Source organism: Euprymna scolopes, chromosome 8, assembly GCF_053919585.1.
Source record: "Euprymna scolopes isolate OS-2025 chromosome 8, ASM5391958v1, whole genome shotgun sequence".
Lineage (NCBI taxonomy): Eukaryota > Metazoa > Mollusca > Cephalopoda > Sepiida > Sepiolidae > Euprymna > Euprymna scolopes.
This window is the reverse complement of record NC_136489.1, coordinates 18,430,768-18,453,246: the sequence shown is the minus strand read 5'-3', so window position 1 is coordinate 18,453,246 and position 22,479 is coordinate 18,430,768. Positions and strand designations below refer to the sequence as shown.

At 33.4% G+C, this 22,479-nt stretch overlaps 1 protein-coding gene across 1 annotated transcript in view; it reads right to left on the bottom strand.

The window, feature by feature from the left end:
* LOC145283495 (Fanconi anemia group I protein-like) overlaps positions 1 to 22,479 on the bottom strand; it is a 143,147-nt gene that overhangs the window by 51,163 nt on the left and 69,505 nt on the right. Inside the window, exons 18-21 of the mRNA XM_080132321.1 lie at positions 14,219 to 14,320; positions 11,777 to 11,953; positions 9,860 to 9,981; positions 3,001 to 3,153 (exon numbers count right to left, since the gene is read on the bottom strand). Of these exons, the coding sequence (XP_079988447.1) occupies positions 3,001 to 3,153; positions 9,860 to 9,981; positions 11,777 to 11,953; positions 14,219 to 14,320 (554 nt within the window). The remainder of the gene's footprint in view (positions 1 to 3,000; positions 3,154 to 9,859; positions 9,982 to 11,776; positions 11,954 to 14,218; positions 14,321 to 22,479) is intronic.

Here is a 22,479-nt window from a genome sequence, read left to right as displayed (position 1 = left end):
AAAATGTTTTTTTTATTGTGCACATCTATTTAATGAAATACAATTTGTGGCAAATTTCAAGAAAAACTAAAGGACGGTTATCTGGCAATCGTCCGCATGGACTGACACACGGGCTCCACTGAAAACATAGGCCCTTCTCCGCTAAATCGGGGGACCAAAAATGAAGGAGTATGCAAACACTTGGTTCTAATTTATACTTGTTTTTATAAGAGTTTAATTAAAGAAACAAAATGGAAACAATACTTGGAATGACAAACCCAAAAGATGTTAGCTTTCAGATTGTGCCCCTACAAATGCATACATTAAGGACACAATTGACCAATGACCCCAAAGAATTAACTTCCCAATCATACTATGATCTCCCACCCCATAGTGTGACATTTAACATAAAATAATCCCCATTTTCAGGCTATTCTAGCGTCCGAAAACTGGTGGTGCCCAATACACCCATTGGTTTAGAAGAAGCACTGAGGCGGTCAACTCAAGTGTGGTTCACAACGGTCAAAGCAGATATGGAACTTGTGTCTTGTCTTCACATTTTTGGTATCCAAACATTGGAATCATGAATAGTTAGGTCATACTGTTGACTCTGCTGCCAATCGATAAGGGTAGATAGCCTTGACACACAATATAGTTAACACCATTGGAGCCAGTTCAACCCACCCCAGGATAGGCTGTTTTTAGCAGCTCCTGCCCAGATGTAGCAGCAATACTCCATCTTTGGACGTACTTGGTTTTTATACAGAGAGAATTGCATCAGTAGTGAGATATCTTCTAGAGCGGTAGAGGGATCTCACCATTTTCCCAGCGTCCTTGGCAACAGACCTGATGTACGTGTTCCATTTCAGATCAGGAGTAAAGGTCAAGCCCAGAAGCTTGTCAAAACATGGAGCCTCCCCAAGACGAGAGCCATCCATTTCAATTGATGCCAGATGGGGATCTGGGCGTTGATGATGTAAAGATAGAAGCTTGGTTTTGGATGCATTAAAAGTGACCACCCACCTCTTCCCCCACTGTACCACGCGCTCAAGACCAGAAGAGAGAGAATTAGAGAGAACTTTGTCATTTACGACCTTTGATGTGTTGCCATAGATGGTCGTGTCATCAGCATAGATGTCAACGAATGATTTAAGTATGTGTTTTGGGAGATCATTGATGTAGATCAGGAAGAGAGTTGGGCCCAGGATGGACCCCTGAGGGACTCCAGCATTAATACTGTGGGCCTCTGATTTCTGCCCATCAACCACTAATCTTATGAACCTATCGGAGAGAAATGATTTAATGATTGAGAAAACATTTCCAGTGATACCGTAGCTGAAAATCTTGTGAAGTAGGCCCTTATGACAGACCTTATCGAAAGCTTCTGATATATCAAGAGCGATTGCCCTGGAAAGGGAGCCTTTGTCAAATGATTCACTAATCCTATGAGATATAACCGTTAGCACATCTGCTGTAGATCTTGCGGAGCGGAAACCATATTGCATGTCACTAAGAAGGTTATTTCTGTTGAGGAGGTTGACTACTTCTCTATTTAATATGGATTCCAACAACTTACTCATGACACACAGGAGACTTATTGGTCTGTACTAAGAGGGAGATGACTTTTCACCTTAATTCTTAAATACAGGGCATACTGATGAGGTTTTCCAGGGTGTTGGAAAGCACTTCTCCTTAAGGCAACGCTTAGACAGTTTTGTGAGTATGGGGGCAAGTTCTGGTTGGAGCTTTTTCAGCACTATAACTGGAATACCGTCAGGACTAGTTGCTTTATTGGAATCAATCAGATATTTGTATGTTGCATTGCATGTTGTCTGTTATAGGAGGAAATACGGGGAGTTGATGGCCTTTGTCGCATAGGGTAGAATTAGCTGCAAAGTTCTTTGCAAATAGTCTAGCTTTGTCTGATGCTGACGAGATGACCTCACGTCCATTGATGATGGTTGGGATAGAACGCACGCTTCTGTTCTAGATCCTGTTCGCTATTTGCCAGAACTGGTGGGAACCAAGCCGCTGCTCAGCTACTTTGGATTTAATGGACTGAGCATATAGCTCTCTTGCATTTTTTATAACATGTATAACAATAACATACTGAATTTTCAAGGGTTTACAATTTTAAATTCCTGTACAAAAAATGTCTGGAAACTTATTTAAGGCACTTTGTACATGTAGTGACCAATTTGCTCCCTGTGTGTGTGTGTGTGTGTGTGTGTGGAGAGAGACGATAGTGCAAAAAAAAACAACTTCAACTAACAAAGTCAAAACTTAGACAAACATATTCACATATGAGGGGGAAAGAGACAGGAAGTCATTATTTGAAGGAACAAAAATCATCATGAATTGTTTGAAATGTTAGTCTGCATGGTAAAATTAATATTTTCAGTTTTCAGAGAGAACTGTCATAAAGGAAGACAAGGTAAGTCAGAGAGAGAAAGAGAAAAAGAGACAAAAACAAGAAAAAATAAAGAAAGAAAAAGAGAGAAAGAAAGAGAAATAAAAATCAGCCAAACAGTGATGAAAAAAAAAGATAAGTTTCTAATGATTTGGCAGAAATAATCATTTTTAGTTCTTTCTGACTTCAGCTTTCACTTTAGAGTCATGTCTGTGTATACCAAGTAAATGTCCCTTCTGATTAATATGTTAATTAATAGTAAGTTCAGACTTTTCTACGGTATACACATAATAAATAATCTTTTTCAGTCATGGTAAGTAAACATATTTCTTTCTAACTTCTGCTTTCTCTTTAGAGACCCATTTTCAGTCATTACGCAAAGTTTCAACTCAATAGAAAAATTTTTTTTTTTTAGATATTCAGGGTTTTAATGGGTTAGATAAAAAAAAAAAGAGGTGCAAAACTTGTGGCAGGGAGCACACCACAAATTCACATACGTGGGCATAAATAAAAACATGGCCAAAGTCAATTTCTGAAAGTCATATGCTAGCATGTAAAGTGAACATTAACTGATGAAGAAGAAAAAAAGTAACTGTAGTGCCAGTACTTACATGAAAAGAGCGTGAAGCAGTTCTGTCGTGAAGTGTAATGATAGCAAACTGGTTCCAGATTTGGTATTTGGAGTCTTCACTTTGCTTTTGAGAATTGTGGTCAGTTTCTGGTGTTTGTTGAAAAGCTGGAGGATCGTTTCACAACTTGACTCACTAAAAAAGAAAGAAAAAAAACATGTTGAAATTATGGAGTCCAAACAAACTCAACTGTTATATGCCTTAAAATTGCTATTACAAATCAAAATTTTATCTTCGTTATATCTCAAACCTTTTAATATGGGTTCATAGATCTTTGCAAAACATAAATCAGGGCTCATACAGATTTTCAAGCTCTTTTCAAGGTCTTCTACAGACAAAATTTAAGTTTTAAAAACAAAAATTTGATTTATAAAGAATGAAAAAAAAAATTAATATTTAAAAAATATTTTAATAGTATTTATTTGGATTTGGAATTTAACTTCAGCTACATCTGTAAAATATATAGATAACATGGTATATCTGTAAAATATATGGATGACATGGTATATCTGTAAAATATATGAATGACATGGTATATCTGTAAAATATATGGATGACATGGTATATCTGTAAAATATATGAATGACATGGTATATCTGTAAAATATATGGATGACATGGTATATCTGTAAAATATATGGATGACATGGTATATCTGAAAAATATATGGATGACATGGTATATCTGTAAAATATATGGATAACATTGTATATGTGTAAAATATATGGATATATGTATACATTGCACGAGCTGTAATATACCATAATAATGTGAATGCATGCATTAAGTAGCAATACACATGAAAAAATTGAAATAGCTTGAAATATTTCAATATTGGTATGCATAGAAAGAGCTTGATGAGCTAAGAAAGAATCTTTTTAAATTTTTAAAATCTGATTAAAATTAAGGAAGTTATGGCTATTTTTGTGCCTCACACGTTTGGATATTTTTCCCTCTTTAAAACCATATGTGTTTCGTCACATTTTTTACACTACTTTTTCAGTAAAAATGTCATATCTTTGTTAAAACAAAAGACTAAAAAATGAAATTTACTGTATAAGTGTATTTTTGTACAAGGAATCAGAATATGCAACTGAAAATCTCCCAAAGTTTATGGTTTCCAAATAATCTGCAGTAAATGTGCATAAATATGCAGCAATTCCTTAAAAATGCCATGTATCCATAAACAGAAAAGAAGTCGGAGAACTCAAAGTTGAATTGTAATGTGCTTTATGTACAAAAAACTTAAATCTAAACATAAGACCATTTAAAAATGAATATATTGCAATATTTCTTTGGTATTATTGTAGATTAACACCTTTTGTTTAACCCCACTCAACTCCTTCTGACCACCCCTCCAAAATGTGATTCTACCTTTTTAGGAAATTATGTATAAAATGCCATGAAAAACTTTAATGAAAGATAAACAAATTATTTTAGAATTGAATGTAAAATAATTTCCTATTACAGATCATTCTAGCATTTTAGGGCAGTTAACTGTTTTTTTTTTTCTATGGGAAAATATGCATGCTTTTTTTTTTTTAAGATGATTATGTGTAGTTTTAAGAGGGTTTCTATGCAATGAGAATATGTGGAGGGTTGCCATTCGGACTTTGAATTAATTGTAGGGCTAAGGAAAATTATGTGTGAACATACTGAAAACTTGACAGAGACAAAGCTAACAAAAACAATATTAGAGGGGGGAGCGGTTAGTTTCACAAAAATTTAATGTAAAATAATTCACCATTTCCTGGCCATTGTAGCATTTTAGGACAGTTAACCAATTTATTTTTATGTGTATTTTCTTTAAGGAAGGATCTATTTTTTGTTTGTTTGTTTTAGATGCTTGTATGTGGCTTACAGAGGTATTTTGTTGGAGGGGGAGGGGGGCTTGCCACTCGAACTTAGTGTTATTGTTAGGGTTAAAGAGTGTTTTAGGAGGAGACTTGCCACACATAATTTGGATTAGAGGTGAAGTTAAGAGAGCTTTTTTTCAAAGAGAGCATTCATCACTCATAGCGGTTCATAATTATTGGCTTTATATTATATATTTAGTTTTAATTTAATAAGAAACTGCGTTGCGAAATTTCAAAGAAAATTCCATAAATTTGTTGATTTCTATTTTCGAGGTTGAAGGTGTTAATTCCATAGGCCGTTTATACTACGCTGGAGCAGGTTGTAAAAATATCTTTCGCTTAATAAGTAGAAAAAAAAATTAACGAAATAAAAAGCTTCCTAATTGTAGTTTGATGTGTTTTCTAACTGCTTTTAAAATTTCAAGAATATTGATATAGATTTTGAGGGTTTGTATTACTATACACATAGATTCGAAAAAGTTGTCAAAAAAACAAATATATAACAAATAAATGTTATCAAAAGCAAGTTACTTTTCTACCTAACTGGATAATTTTTTAGTGTTTTTATTTAATGTAACATGTTTATTCAGCTTGAAAACAGTGTTTACCGATGTTTTGGAAAATTTTAAATGGCGCCCGCCGCCCGACTCTCTTGAAACGGTAAGTTTGGGGAAAAGAGTTAAAAATAAAAAAGTAGACAAAATACTGCTAGAAACTCGCTCAATATATGTTACCGTGACATAGGCTGACATATATTCGGTGAGTTTTTAACAGTATTTTGTATAGTTTTTTTTTTTTTAATTTTTAACTCCTTTTCTCAAACTTACCGTGTCAAAGAGAGTCGGGCCGGGCGCCATTTTTAATTTTCCAATACATCGGTAAACACTGTACGTTTTTCGAGCTGAATAAACATGTTACATTAAATAAAAACACTAGAAAATTATCCAGTTAGGTAGAAAAGTAACTTATCTTGCCTTTGATAACATTTATTTGTTATATATTTGTTTTTTGACAACTTTTTCGAATCTATGTATAAACGAGATTTTGATACTTATTTTGATTTTGAAAAAAAAACATTTGTGGCTGTTCGCAGTAAAACATTGTTTTAATTCGCTGTTCAAAACTAATTTAAAGAATAAAAGTGCATGCAAGCTATATATCTACAAAAGTTTATTTTGTTTTTTTTAACCATGTTTTTAAATTTGACGAAAAATGTGAGATTCATAATGCCGAATTGGTTGGGATTGTTGTTATTATACATTCTGAAAACCGAATAGTTCTAAACTAATGTTATTCTGATAACAAAATAGCTCTAATTAAACATAGGAACATTTATATTCATATTTCATTATGTTTTCATTTTGTTTTTCTTAATTATTTTCATTATGTTTCATTTTGTTTTTCTTAATTCGTTCTTGAATAAAAATTAAAGAACGCGTGTTTGTTTATACACTGTGCTATGGCTGATTCTACAGGCTGTAGCTGCTGCTGCTTCTAGTAATATTAACTTCATTTGACGAGAAATAGAAACAATTTTTTTTTTCGGGTAGGTCCTTTTAAATTATCAATTACCGCGGTCCTACTCAACATAAAATAATACTTTTAATTGATAAAGATAGTAAAAAGATTGATTTACTTACTACTGGGTGTCCGAAGAATTTTTTTTTCAAAATGTTCGATACTCGGCATATTAAAGTCTTATTTTTAACACGACAAAAAAAGAAATGGTCAAAAATATTTCGGACACTTGACAGTATTAAGATTAACACCTCTTCTTATTGATTCCCAAATTTCATGACGAAATTCTTCATACAATCACGGTACGGACCTTTAGAAAACAGGGGGGGTCATTACAAAACCTTACCGAAAACGCCATTTTATGACGTTCACATTTTTATCACTTTATTTGCTCAAAACTCTTAAAATATATAATGTACATTCATATTTATTAATTCATTTGAAAGTATATTCATTTCCGAACAAAACAGTAGTAATTTGAAGACTTGAAGTGCTTTGGTTTAAAAAATATGGCTATTTTAGTAGAACTACCTTGAAATCTGTGATTATCCAAAGCGTTTTTTCGTCCGTGTGTATTACTACATTAAGTGCCATTAAATGGTTTCATTAAATAGTTGTCATTAAATTATTAATAAATAGTTAATATTGTCATTTATAGGAGTTTTAATAGTGAACTTAGTGGAGAACGACATATTGTAAACACTACATGTTGTATCTACTAAAAAAACGTCATATAATCACTGAATACATCATATCAAACTTAGACCTATAGCCATGTCTAGAGAGTGGACATTCTGAGAGCCTTCCATTGAAAAACCATGCATGTGCTTACATGCTGGCAAACACACTGCAGTGGGGTTTGGAAGGAGTGCGATTAATTACTAGGATTACCAGTATATACCGAGTGCACAAACAAAATGGCGTTTTCTGTTATGAACGACTGCCGAGTCACTCTTTAACAACATTTCCAAAAACATTACCTACGTATAAATCGACCTGCGAAAAATAACCTTAAAATCATCTCCCAGAAATTTTACTTATATACAAGTATATACAATATTTATTCTGATTTTAGTTTCAATATTAAAATATATTTTAATAGTATTTATTTCAATTTTATTTTAAATATTCTGAAACAAATTTTTACTGAATATAAATACAATAAGCCCTTTTTCAAGACCCTTCTCATACTTTCAAGGCATTTTCAAGGTAATAATAGAAATATGTTTTTTTCAAAATAAAGCTCAAAATTCAAGGTCTTTTCAAGACTATGTGACCTGTAAGCAATAGTACCAAATTTATTTTGGTATCAGAATTAGCAATCAAATTATGGACATTGGAAATTTAAAAAAATTGCTATCTTGGGAGCTTTTGGTCTAGAAGCCAAATATGCCATTGCTTCCCTTAAAAAAAAAAAAAAAAAGACATGCAAAAATGACGTGTACTATATCATTATATTCATATCAGCCGACATCTACCCATCAATGTATGAATTTCTGAAAACAACTTGTTTGCTGACAATCACCGGCTTCTCAACTTGGAGGATAAAGCGAGAATAAGGCATGCAAGAACAATGAGAAATTTATCTGTTCTTGATTTTTGAATGTGAAACTCTTCTATGTCATTCAATTATCTCAACGCTTACCAAAAACAACGATGATTAATTAATGAACCTATATAAATGCAATGCTCAAATATTTGCAGCAACAGATTTGAGAAAACTATCCAAGATTTCGGCCTGTCAGCACAAGTTTACAATGCATATGAAATAATTCCTCTTTATCTGTACCTAAATCTAAACGCAGATTCCATGAACAAAGCTTCTTTTCTAGAACTGCCCGCCTATGAACCTCTATACCGCTGGCCTGATTTCCAGCTGACTACAATATGGTCGTCTTCAAGTCCAGTATAAACAAGTTTTTGTTGTTGAGCCAGCTCCAAAATAAACAAATGATACCCAATTTCCATCATTAACAACTACAAAACTATTGTCCTAGTGATCACCGTACTTATTAACCATGAGTGACCTTTAGGCCTTGATAAATGGTGTCTCCCCTGTAAAAAAAAAATACACAAAATAATGATTGATAGATGTTACAATGATGCAGACGTGACATAATTTATAAACGAATGAGAAACTCTGCTTAACAAAAAGTGGAGTATTGTTCATATTCAAAACTTATGAGATAAAGGGTTTACAGATTCAATCTATGATCCCCACTGTACACTATGAAACATTTACAACAAAATCTGGTCTAGCTACAATCACTGGCAATAATTTTTTGTTCTATATATACATAAAAATAAATAGAACTTTCATGTAGAACACAGTACGATGGGGATGCTTCTCGACTTACTACTCATAATTTTTTTCTCTTTTTTTTTTGTGCTTGCAATTTTTCTTTTTAGTTTTTTGCTCAACCAACACTCTTACACACATCTCCACTTTCTTTTCCGTCTTCGCATCTCGCATCACGAGTTCGAGCCTGCCTGCCTACTACAACATTTTTTTTTTTTTGCTCAACACACACCTCCGGGCAATGCTGGACACCCAGGTTAGTTCTAAATAAACAGCATTTTATTTTAATAGTAAATTAATGAAAATACTCAGAGTTGAATCATGTAAAAATGATAGAAACACAATTTGGTGGTGACTCTCTTACTAAAAACAAAAAAGGTTTCAACTTGGAGTTTCTTGATTTCAGCATCTGATTACTTTGTACTTTATTTTTTTAGTTTCTCTGTGTTAGACAGTAGCTGAAATTGACCAACCTGTCATCTATCTACAGGATGTCTGCAATGGATCCGTTGAGAGGCAATAGTGAAGACAGCGTGACAAACAGAGGAACGACAATCATCATCGCCTATTTAGACACCAAAAAGGTGTTGCAGTGACTACCATCCTGCAAGAGCTTTGCAATTATCACAGACCTTGGACAAACAACAGAAGTGTCCTTGCATCTGTATTTGTGGAATAAATCAGTCAAAGACAACAACAAAGAGGTTCTTCCGGCAACGAACAACAAGGTTCTTCTAGCAACCAAAGAAGACCTCCCAGCAGGCTCTGAACTCCCCTAGAAAGAGTGTGTAACACTTAACCAGGCCTCCTGAGCGAAATTTGCCAAAAAAAGGAACAAGTAGAGCTATGTACAGGACACTTGGTGTCCCTGTGGTGCTGATGTGCAGACTATTGCACACATCCTCACAGACTGCCCTCTAAGCAACGCATGTTCCAATGTGAACCTGAAGGATGCTTTGGACACTTATTGATAATGGATCTCGAGATGGTGGGAAATGCGATGATGATGATGATGAGACTGCAACTGAAAAACGATCAAAGGGAAATAACTCAATAATTACAGATGTATTTCGGGATCAAAGTAATTGCCCTTGTATCTCAGACCGTATCTGAGAAATATAAACACACACACACAAACAAATCAACAACAAAAACAAACATAAACTTACCTAAACTCTCCATTAAAAAATGTATATTCCATTAAACTTTCATAAATTCCCAACAATAAAAGAGAGATGATATTATTTTTCACACCGACGCTGCCTTTCGTAGAGAAATCGGAAGATTTATCCTGAAAATGACAAAAATACTAAGTTTGAGGAAACTGCCGCAATTAGCGTCAATAAAATACAATGCAATAAGCATGTGCCTCTCAACCCAATCATCTCCAAGCCAATCTGTCAAGCAGTAAAATCATATCCATTCACAACAGACGTCCCCCGAAAGCTTTCTGACCGAGTAGCTTCTTTCCATGAACTTTTTTTTTTTTTTTTTTTACATGGGGGTAGTCACCACTTATCAAGGCCCAGGAGCCACTCGGGAATAAGGGTTATTGTGTGTACACTAATCAGTGGGATAGTATCGTAGTAATAGCTAGTATTGGGGATTTGATAGGTGTCATTACTTAAGGGGGCGGTTCATCAGGAATTTGTTTGTGTTGGACTCGAAAACATCCAAGTTGAATTCCGGGGGGGGGGGGGAAACAGGCAAGCGGCAGAGAGTTCCACAGGGGTGCAGTTCTAAGAAAGAAGCTTTGTTCATGTAATCTACGTTTTGATTTAGGCACGGATAAAGAGTGGGGAAAATTATTGACAGTGGTTTCAGCTAGTCGGGTGTTTTTCGTGAAAGATTGGTGGGGAGAGGCAGAGAATGGAGCTCATACGAGCACTTGCCATGGAAATAATGATATAACAGAGACAGGCTTGCAACGTCTCTTCTGTGGGAGAGAGGTTGCAGGGAAGAGAAAAGGTCATCCCCCACCAAGCCACGAAGTCTATTTTGTACTATGTCAAGGCAGGATAGACTGTTTGTAGCAGCAGTACTCCATCCTTGGACGTACTTGGCTTTTATACAGATAGAGAGTTGTATTATTAGTGAGATATCTTCTGAAACTCCCGTTTTCTGTATAGAAGCCATTATGACCAGCTGCTATTCAACCTAGGTCGCTAACTGACTTCCCTAGTTTGTTCAACTCGACTGCAAAACCTAAACTGACTTTACATGTATCCTCAAACTCCTCCTTTCTAATTACGTCATCAATGTAATGTAGCACTGAAGAATTATCAGCTGACGTTTGTCACATAATTTTGTTTATGTTAGCTAAATTCCAAACTGCTTGATTCAACATAAAATTCCAAAGTTAACATAGCATTTTAGCTGACAACATTTAGACTTCGAAACAATCATAATAATAATTGTTCTAGGTTACTTGGTGTTTTCTGGGAGCAACAATACAACACTTGCTCCTTTCTTTTTCTGGACTCTACCAACATGCTAAAATTGAAATTAATGTGAACAAGCAACTCTCCACTTAAGATGCCCCTACAGATCTGTATCCTAATTCCCATTATATTATAGTGTCAGTGTGCCTTATTTGGGGTGAATAAAATTTTTTAAAAATCATCAAATCAAATCAAAGATTAATGTACTACTATGCTGAAGTGTCATTCACACTTGACGAGTTGAACCAGTTTCCTCCGCAAGAGGAAGTTTTATGGGAGTATGAAATTCACAAGTGGTCCTCAGTCACATGTACATAACCGTTAGGGAAGAAGACGAGATTAGATTTTTGTAGCTCTTGCAGGGAGATATTGACGTCCTCCTACATACAGCGCCAGCTATTCTTAGATGGTCACCTACCTGGTACTGACCAGGCTCAACATTGCTTAACTTTGGTAATCCAACAGGAACTGGTGCATTAATGCTATTATGCTTATTGGTTACTCGATTTTAGTTTATAATAGGCATTATTGAACTAAAGTTAAAAATATGTGCAAACAAATAAAAACTAAGACCTAAAATCACTTCATTGCATCCCAGACAACACCGTGTCAGTAGAGATAGTTTTAAACAGTTTTCGCACTCACCAATTCAAAATCTTCAAGTTCACTTTTGATCATCCTCGTAGTGACCGATGCGAGAATTTTTTCCAATTCAAACAAACTACTATAATCCACTTCTTCATTCTCCTCATCATTACCTTCTCCATTGTGTACGACGCGACCACGCAGAGTACATTGCACAATGCAACAGAGAAGATGCGCCTGTGAGAAAAAAAACAAACAATTTCACAAAAATAAAAAATAAATAAAACAAAAAATAATTTCTGGATAATGTTTCTGAATTTTCAAGATGAGGATCAATAATTTGCATTATTTAAACCTGTGGCGTGATGGATAAAATATTAAGTAATATTCAGTGCTAAGTGACACTCTTCTGGAGGTTGATGGCTTAATTCTCAGTGTGGGTGATATTAAGTCGATTTCGATGTCTCAGTTTAGTTTCAAGAGACAATGAATTACCCCTGTAAGGGTAGATGCGCCTGTAATTGTGAAACAAGCGTTGCACAATCCCTAACCACGCTTCTTCTGAATTGATATTGTTGAGTCTAGCAGCAATGAGAAGCCCAGGATGACTGGAAACAATACCAAGATAAACGGAGAGCACATACAGCACCTGTAATTCCAAAATGATCACCAAAAGGTTCAAGGTTGCTTAACTTCTGTGATTTGATGGAGCAAGTGTATCAACGTAATTATTTCATATAAATACTAAGTATACGATTGCAAATTGCTTAAAACTTCTACTTGCTCATGGTAGACAAAATATGAGCATGATACATGGATTAAATGCAAAATTTCATACAGATTTCAGAGTTCGACAAGATACATCTGAAGAAGGTTAAAGGTTTCATTGGCCGAAACATTGTGAGAATAACACTCAAGATGAAAACAGTAGTTTGAATATGCAAATAATTTCTTGAATCAATAAATTTAAAAAGAAAAATTAAATATTATTTAATGGAATTCATTAAGATGAGTTATATTTATTATTTTTATTTATTGCGGACTGTTATCCTCATCTTTTCTTAGTTGTTTCACGACATTTCGGCGTTACCACCTGACGGCTGAAACGTCATGAAACAACTAAGAAAAGATGAGGATAATTGTCCACAATAAATAAAATTAAAAAATTAAATATATGAAAAGTAATTTGTTGAAACATAATATTAATAAAATGATGCCACACCTTCCAAGGTGTCTGTGTGTTTCTTGCCTATATGCAATTTGGGTGCTTCTTTGTTATCATAGTAAAATTTGAAATATTGAATTTCAAATAAAACCAACGGTACCTACTTAATTGTCATGTCACAGTAATGAGCATATCCAAAAATTATAATAAACAAAAAGGTAGAAAATTAATTATTAATAAAAACATTTTTCAAAGACAATTAGTGAAAACTGAGTTTTACTAAATTGGCCTAAGATTTACAGTTTTCAGAAAATAATTACCTCCCTTTTGTTATGATTCAAACTCTCCAGTTGCATTTTTTTTTAGCAAAATTCAATTTCCACTAATTGTCTTCAAAAATTGTTTCCATTAATAATTAATTTTCTGATTGTTTTTCATAATTTTTGGATATGTTCATTACTGTGACATGACAATTAGTAGATACCATTAGTTTTACTTGAAATTTAATATTTCAATTTTTAAATTCCGTTATTATAACGAAGAACCATAAATCAAAAAACCTACTTGATCAAATTGTGATTTTTGGAATATGACATCTTCGTTCCATGACGGGTACGTATATCTCTGCATTTTCTGTATATTTGTTTTTCAAAATAAGTATAATTCTAAATAAGCACTAAATATTCTTGCGTATATAATTGGAATTAAATCCCCAAAACAGTGTTTCATGGTAAACAATTGATGATCCCTTTAAGAACATTGGTACTATTGCTTGTTCATATGAGTAAAACTATTCAGTGATACGGAAAATTAACCGACTTACTGACAAAATAATTTTCAAATGAAGGACATTTTTTTTTATAGTTTTAAAGAAACTTCCAATATTTCCGCTAATTGTCGCTATCCCTGATAAACTCACTTAGTAACCAAATCTCAACCCTTCACCCTAAATGCCAGAACAGCTAGACTTTGAAATTCCCTTCCTACTACCAACTACTGATATGCAGAATTTTAAATGTAACATAAACGAAAACTTTGTTAATCTTTTCCAAGACATGGTCCCAAATAGTAGCCCCTTACATGCAAGTGGCATTATGTCTTGTTAGAGGTGAACATGAGTAAAACAAAAACAAACGGAAAAATGAGAAAACATCAATTTTTCTCAGCGATGGTGGTGGTGGTGGTGGTGGGGGGATTTATTTTAACTAAGAAATAGATCACAAGATAAAAATCATGTCAGTTCCTCAAAAGAAAAAAAAAAAAAAAATTACTGATGGAATTTTGTTATTAATATTCTTTCTTCGGATTAGAAAGAAAAATTCCATCGAAATACTTACGAAGGGTTCGCCAAGGTAAACTTCTGAGCCTTGGTTGATAAGACACTTTTGCAGCTGAATGGGAGGATTGACGTCTTCAACTGCTTCGTAGTATTTTTTTACCTAAAATAAAAATAATATCCATTTAGACGTGTTTCTTATAAAAGAATTTGGATGGTTTTTAGAACAGACAAAAAAAAAAAGTCATTAGACAAAATAATCATGTGAAATACGATCGATGGCAAGCAATTTAGGTTCTTGTCCAAAATTCACGCTATATTAAAAAACAAAAAGACAGAAAAATCTGTATGATGTACATTATCAGATTCCAAAAATCATAAATTGATCAAGTAGTTTTATTATTATAAAGAAAATCATTTTTAATGGGAATTCATAGACATTATAACAAATCTAGTAAATATGAATGATTGTTGAGTTATCTCCCTTTGTTTCTTGATTTCTGGACCAGAACCGAAAATCATGTCAATTACAATCGATGCCAAGCAATTTATATATGCATACTAACATATTTTCAAATATATTTTAATTCTGAAAATGTGAAAAGTATTGCACTTTGTCTTATTAGTACAATTTTGTTCCAAACAGTCATATTAATATAAACATTTATTTAACTTTCTCCTGCAAATCAAAGAAAAGAATTGATACATCATGTAATTATCCAAATTACTATCAATACAAATCGATTTATCAACTTATTGATATTATTCAAAAGAACCATCAGCTAACTGGCCACCGAGCATTTCTTCTTGTTTCACGGGGACCAACATAGCATAACTAAGCAGATATGTGGATCAAATTCATTGGGATGTCACTTTTGGTATCAGATAAACTATAACTGTCGACTCTGACTGGCTGGCCAATCAAACAATTTGTGAATAAAAGTTGTTGATTTGTAATAAATGCCAGATGATTTTTTGAGTTACACACACAATTATCAAAGAGAATATCTTTAACAAAGCAAAACTTTTTTTTCCTCATTTTATTCTCTTTTACTTTTCCTCATTGTTCTGATGATATAATAAAGTTATATCTTTTATTTAATATATATATATCTCCCTCCCTATATATATATATATATATATATAAAATGAACTCATTTTAAATAATGACATTCCAAATATTGATTGTTGTTAAAATAGATTTATTAATGTTTACTTCACTATTCTTAACATTAAAATATATAAGTTTGAATCATAATTTCCATTTTTCATTAGTGCTCCATAATTTTGACCATGGCTATATATATATACACATATAAAAAAAACAACAACTCTACAACTGTTCTTTTCCCTAGGAATACATATCTGTCTCTGATAGGTTGTTTGGCGAATTTAGCTATTCAATGAAACACACATAAGACCTACAAGATTAACATATGAATAAAATACTATGAGTGTGGATTAAATACACCTTTTGATTTTGGAATGATTATTAACAATATACATTATATATATATATATATATATATATATATATCTTCATATGTATATAATTATTTCCAGTCACACAATGTTGCAGCTCACAGGACCCATGACAGCCAATGAACTGGAAGTCCAAGTCTTGAGTTTCGCTCATCAGTCAAACACATCCGAACTCGGAATTTTATACACGAGTCTTTTGCATGTGAGGCGAGTACTCTGCCCCTTGAGCAACCATACCACATACAAGAAAGTCTATTAACTAACACAGATTAAGCAAACCACAGCGAAATTTTACTATGGAATGAACCTATTTTGTCTCAAATAAGAGGTGTGGTCATTCAAGTGAGAACCCAATCTGATGTCTCACAAGTAGAAATTTTACACTCATGTGCAAGTGACGCAGGTTTCGAATTCCGAGTTCAGATATGTTCAACAGATTAACTATTTTGTTTCAAACAAGGTGTCCTCATTCAACTGAGAACCCAATCTGATGTCTCACAAGTAGAAATTTTACACTCATGTGCAAGTGACGCAGGTTTCGAATTCCGAGTTCAGATATGTCCAACAGATTAACCAGGTAAGTATTTTGCTAGAAATTTTCCTCTGAGATGTGCTTACATTGAAAACTCATGGGTTAAGGGCATTAATTTAAATTTGTATTCTTTGATTCAAGCAATAAATTTTGAATTTTATTTGAAAATTGATCCTTTTAAATGCTTTTGAAACATATAAAATAAAATTATATATATATATATATATATATATATATATATATATATATATATATACTAGAGGGGGTACCCGGCATTGCTCGGGCGTTTCAAGGTGTGTGTGCTCTTAAATCAAAAAGAAACACGAAAGGGGGGAGGGGTAATTAGGTAGAATCGAACCCGAAGCCTTGAGACGAACTTGGAAAATAAAATGTGAAAAAAACATGACACATTAACCGTTCGGCCAGCAAGAATGAGTTACTGAAAGAAGTTTGAATTTATTTAATTAAAAAGAGAATTGACAGGTGCCCGCCCTAAATGAAGTCAAGTGGAAGTCGTAGAGTTAACATTCTGTGCGAGCGTTACGACGACAATGACGTAAGCAATAGCTATTCAGCAGTTAACATTTCTGTGGGGCAGTTTTTAATGAGGTCAATAACCCGGTTTGTTTGTTTTTACCTAACTTTGGGGAAAAACAGCTCCCCCGTTTATTAGGGGAGTGTCTCGTCTTGAAATGAAAGCAACTGTCTGATATGACGACGTTAAGTTGACATTGACCAAACGTTACATCGCTTTCTAGAGACCACTGGCCGTGGGCCAGGATTCGAATCGAGTTTCACTTTTTTTATACCGAAAAACAAAAGCAAACATGCGGCAATCCCAAAATGTTGAATATTTAACGTTTCAAAGTCGGGCAAATTAAATAGATAGGCGACCTCCGTTCGTAACTCATAGATATTATGATTTCGATGTGATATAAAAAGTTTCAAAAATGAGCGACGGCCTCGAGAAGCTGCTTAAAAATCCTTTTGCGGACATACAGAAAAAGCATACATACACATATTTTCGCTTTTATATATATAGATTACATAGATCTATATATATAAATTCATATTCCTGTCTGTTTGTTTGTTTGTTTACAATTGATTAATATATACAAAACGTGTCTTACTTTAATCTTTCAATTATTTCTATATATAGTATGATTCTTGCAAAAAATAGACAATTAAGAGGTCACCTTATTTGCATATAACATTAAGAAAAATCGATTTTACTAAATAGTGGTATTTTAGTTAATGTTTTTAGCAAGAGAATGGTTTTAAGTATTCTATTTAAAATAGTTATTTAATAAACTTTAAACAACAATTATATTGATAATATATTTAATTTTATTTATTTGGAATTATTATTTCCAACAGCAACCTTTTTTAAAGTTATTTGTCCCTAGATGCTATGCATAAAAAAAACAAACATTCGCCAAATAAAATCATTTGGTAATTTCATTAAGTTTCTAGCTGGAAACATTTGAAACAAAATAACGATGAATTTAATTATTTTTTATGAGACCATTCCCTTTCACCTAACAATTTAATAAACAAAGCAAACTCCAAAATATGAAAAATTCAATTTTTTTTGGAATGGGGGAATTACATTAGAAACATAAAACGACAAATAAAAAGCAAATCAAAAAGCCCCACCCCCTAAAAGAAAGCAAATCGAAAATTTCCTTCATTTACAAAAAAAAAAAAAAAAAAAGTCAGTAAAAAAAGTGCCCTTACAAAAAATAAAGGTAAATGTGTAGTCTAGCAGCGTAAATGATTTGACAGACAAAAAACTTATAAAAACTATTTATTTTTATATAAAACATTATTAGACTCAAAGGCTGAAATAAAAAAAAACATTCATTTTTATGTTTTTTTTTTTATCATTTTTTTATTAGACTAAATGTGCACGCCTTACACGTTTAAAATTTTTGCCTTTTTATTAAGGTTTGACAGATTGGCCTTTTTAAGGCCAAATTTGGCCTTTTTACACTCTTATTACAGAAAAAAATATGGCAGCCAAAAACATAGTTCATGAAAGAGCTAAAAAAAGGCCAATCTGCCAAAACTTAGAAAGGCCAAATTTAAAAATCAATATAGCAGCCTCAAATAATAAATATAAATGATGAAAAAATAATAAAAATGAAATTTTCTCTGGTTTTATTTCAGCCTTTGGGTCTAATAATGGGTTTTATATAAAAAATAGATAGCTTTTATTATTTTTTGGCAAATAATTTACACTGCTAAACTACACATTTACCAAAACAAAAAAAAAACGCACGCATCAATGTTTATAAATGTTATCTATCTAGGTAGTTTTCTCAGGACAGTGATCCCTGGTAGAGAGGGTATCAGATACTTCTTTTTGGGAGCGATTACATTTACATGTTTTTATCTGTCCTTTTATTTTTGAAATTGTTGTGGGGGTATTCACGTTACCCATGATGAAAATGATTAGTATAGCAGGCGTGTTTCAAAACTGAACTTCATGTCAACTCAGGCAACACCAGGTACCCATGCTATATATATATATATATATATATATATATATATATATATATATATATATAAGTTCCGTTATTTTTTTAGCAATATTAACAGTTTGAAATGCTTTTTTTCATCAGATTTGTTTTGTTTTTTGTATTTAATCTCACTTACCCAAGCAATTAGGGAGTTACTTGCCCTTTGTTTCTTTGCATATAAATGCATTATCTCTTTTATTGATGGGACATATCTATTTTTCTATTATTTTGAAATTTTTACCTATCAGCCACATATATATATTAAATTAAAATTATAAAGAGTAAGGTCACATAGGAACATTATCAAGTCAACAAGGGTTAGAGAAAGAGGTATAGGGGAGAAACTACTTTAGGCCATGGCATTTCAAAGCAAAATGCTTCTTGTCAGAATTTTTGCTCCTCTTCATTGGGTAGAGCTTTATTTTATCCTGATAGGTTTGTCTTACTGAAAATTTACTTACTAGCTTAATTTTATTACTAGACTAGCATGCCACCCAGCTTTTCCCAGTCATAAAATATGCTTAAATACGTTGTTTTAATTTATTCAGATTTCGCATTTATTATTATAGAGAAAATTCTCTATTTATTATATTTTACCCAATATACAGTAGTGATTTCAAAAGTTTTAAAAAGAAATATGACTTGTTGCCATCAGCTTGAATCAAAACCAAAACATTTAGCTATCAGATAATTACTGTATTTAAACATTTATTTATTAATTACAAAATTGAATCCGACAATTCTTAACAGTAAAATCATGCAGGCATCTTATCTAGATTTAAATGTGACATATATGTACAAAGCAGTTGGATTTGCACACACACACACATATAGCAAACCCCACACTCCTCAATGGTTTATTTCTACTTGTGCAGCTGCCATTGCTCAAAGACAGCATGCATACCACAGATTTATCCGACATAAGTCCTGTACAAACAAATAAAAGTTTATAGAATTGTAAGAAAGAAATACAGCTAAGAGAGAATATACTGAAACCACCAGAAAATGCATAGAAGAGCAGAAATTAGGAACTTGTGATTTCTGGAAAATCTACAACAGCGTAGTAAATAATGGGCAATCAACAATTTTTCCACTATCCAACAATCGTGGTTGTTTGCACGACAACCATAAAAGGCTAACTTGCTTGACCGTTGGTTTGCCTCAAACTCTACATTGGACCCAGCAAACTACTCCCTCCTTGATTTTCCTTTGCGGACAGAAATCACACTAGATGATCTATAAATCACACCTTTTCAAGTGCATGATATCATAAAAAACTTAGATAACTCAAAAGCATGTGGACCTGATCTCATTCCAACTGTACTATTAAAAAAAAAAATGCTCCGCTGAGGTTGCTCTGGTTTTCTCAAAACTTTTCAACAAATACATTAACAAATCTTACTTTCCTGACTGCTCCTGTGGTACGAGTTTACAAGAATTCTGATGAAAGAATTGACCCATTAAATTATCAGCCCATTAGCCCCACCCCTCTTTTCGCTAAAATATTTGAGTCCATAATTAATCAAGCTCTAGTCCACCACCTTACAGCTACTAAACTTCTATCTGACCAACAATATGGATTCAGGTTTAGGCAAGCCCAGTCAACTGCAGACATCCTAACTGTAACCTCTGAACGTATATACCATGCACAGGATAAAGCAGGGGAGGCTAGGGCAGTAGCCCTAGATACATCTAAAGTTTTTGACAGGATATGACACGATGATCTTCTCAGGAAAATCAGATCCTATAGTATTACTGGACAAAAACTTAACATAATTAAATCCTTTTTTTTTTTTTAATTACATTTTCACCCCAATCAAGGCACATTACCACTTTGGTGTAGGGGGCTACTATCAGGGGTAACATCTAGTGGGGTACTATGTGAGGATTTGGGCAGCAAGATGTCTGTTCATGTTACACTTGAACTTCTGCACGTCAGTACAGTTGTGGAAGCAGGGACCTGGAATGGAATTCCAAAGTCTAGCGGTTCTGGAGAAGAAACTACTGGAGTAGAAATATCTTTTACATCTAGGGATCTCTACTGTGTGGGGATGAGATTTAGTTGCCTGTCGGGTTTATCGAGGGTGTTTACGTTGTGGGGGCACAAGTGCTTGCAGTAGAACAGGCAGAGGGATGCAATATTTTGTTGATGGGACAGAGGCTGAAGCTTAGATGCTAGTTCAGGGCTTAGCAGATTGGCGACTCTCTTTTGAATCTTGTCCAGGAGCGAGAGACTAGTAGCAGATGCACCAGCCCAAATATGACAGCAATACTCCATACACGGGCGAATGGTGGCCTTATAGAGGTACAGAATACTTTTGGGTGTTAGTAATTTTCTAGCACGGTAGAAGAATCCAGGTTGTCCTCGATGGTTGTATGTCAAAACAATATAATATAAATGCAAGTGTGCCTCAGGGGGCGATCCTTGAACCTTTATTATTCCTGATATTCATAAATGACCTCCCTGATAAAATTGTCTATGAGATGGGTATATTTGTTGATGACATCACAGTTTATAACAGGCACAGGGAAAAACAAATGAACACATATCCAAAGCAATGGCAGAAACTCTAGAGAAAAACCTCCAGTCTAGTGGAATGGGAACAAAAATGGATGGTAACATTCAGTGCTGCCAAGACTAAGCTTGTTTCCTTTAATAATTACAAGAAACTTACTCAATGGCTAATGATACAGTACCTGAAATTACTTTGTTCAAACTCCTCAGCTTAGCATTCACAGGGAACATGAGTTAGAACAAATACATTGATGACATTGCTGCAGCTGCTACGAGGAAGGTGAGCTCTCTCTCTCTCTAGAAAGCTAATTATGCTTGAAAGTATCCTGTAACTTTACCATTCACCCATGTATGAAGCATTGTCACATTTGAGCTGGTGCATCTGCTACTAGTCTCTCACTCCTGGACAGGGTTCAAAAGGGAGTTGCCAACCTAATAGATCACAAACTGTCAACTAGGCTTCAGCCTCTGTCCCAGTGACAAAATTTTGCATCCCTCTGGCTGTTTTACAAATACTCCGACGAACTACGAGCCATTACACCTCCTCGATATAAATACTCCCTACAAACCTGACAAGCCGCAAACTCCCACCCCTATACAGTAGATATCCCCAGAAAGCCTTCTACTCTAATAGTTTCTTCCCTAGAATTGCTAGACTTTGGAATTCTCTTCCAGGTTCTTTGCTTTCCTGACTATACTGACATGCAGAAGTTCAAGTGTAATGTGAACAAACATCTTGTTGCTGAACTCCCTACATAGTATCCCTGCAATTATGTCCCAGATATTAGCCCTTTACATCAAAGTGGGACTGTGCCTTGCTTGGGGTGAAAATGCAATAATAAAAAAAAAAATTATATATATATATATATATATATATATATATATATATATATATATATATATATATAAAAGAATGAAGAATTAATAAAGCATGTTAAAAACACTGCAAAAATCAAGACAAAATATAAAATAAGAACTTCATACGGTGTATTTCTTTATGTTACAATTGTTTCATAACCATTCAAACAAATTAAAACATTATATCATTTAAATATATTCCAAAAATAGCTACTCTTCAGACATCAAAATACATTTGTCATACATATATGTACAGACATATATATATATATATATATGTACACATATATATATATGTACACACACACACACACATATATATATATATATATATATATATATGAACATATTCATAATCCCTATTTAATTTATCAAGCATTTGACTCATCTCGTTCTTCTTTTATTTATTTCTT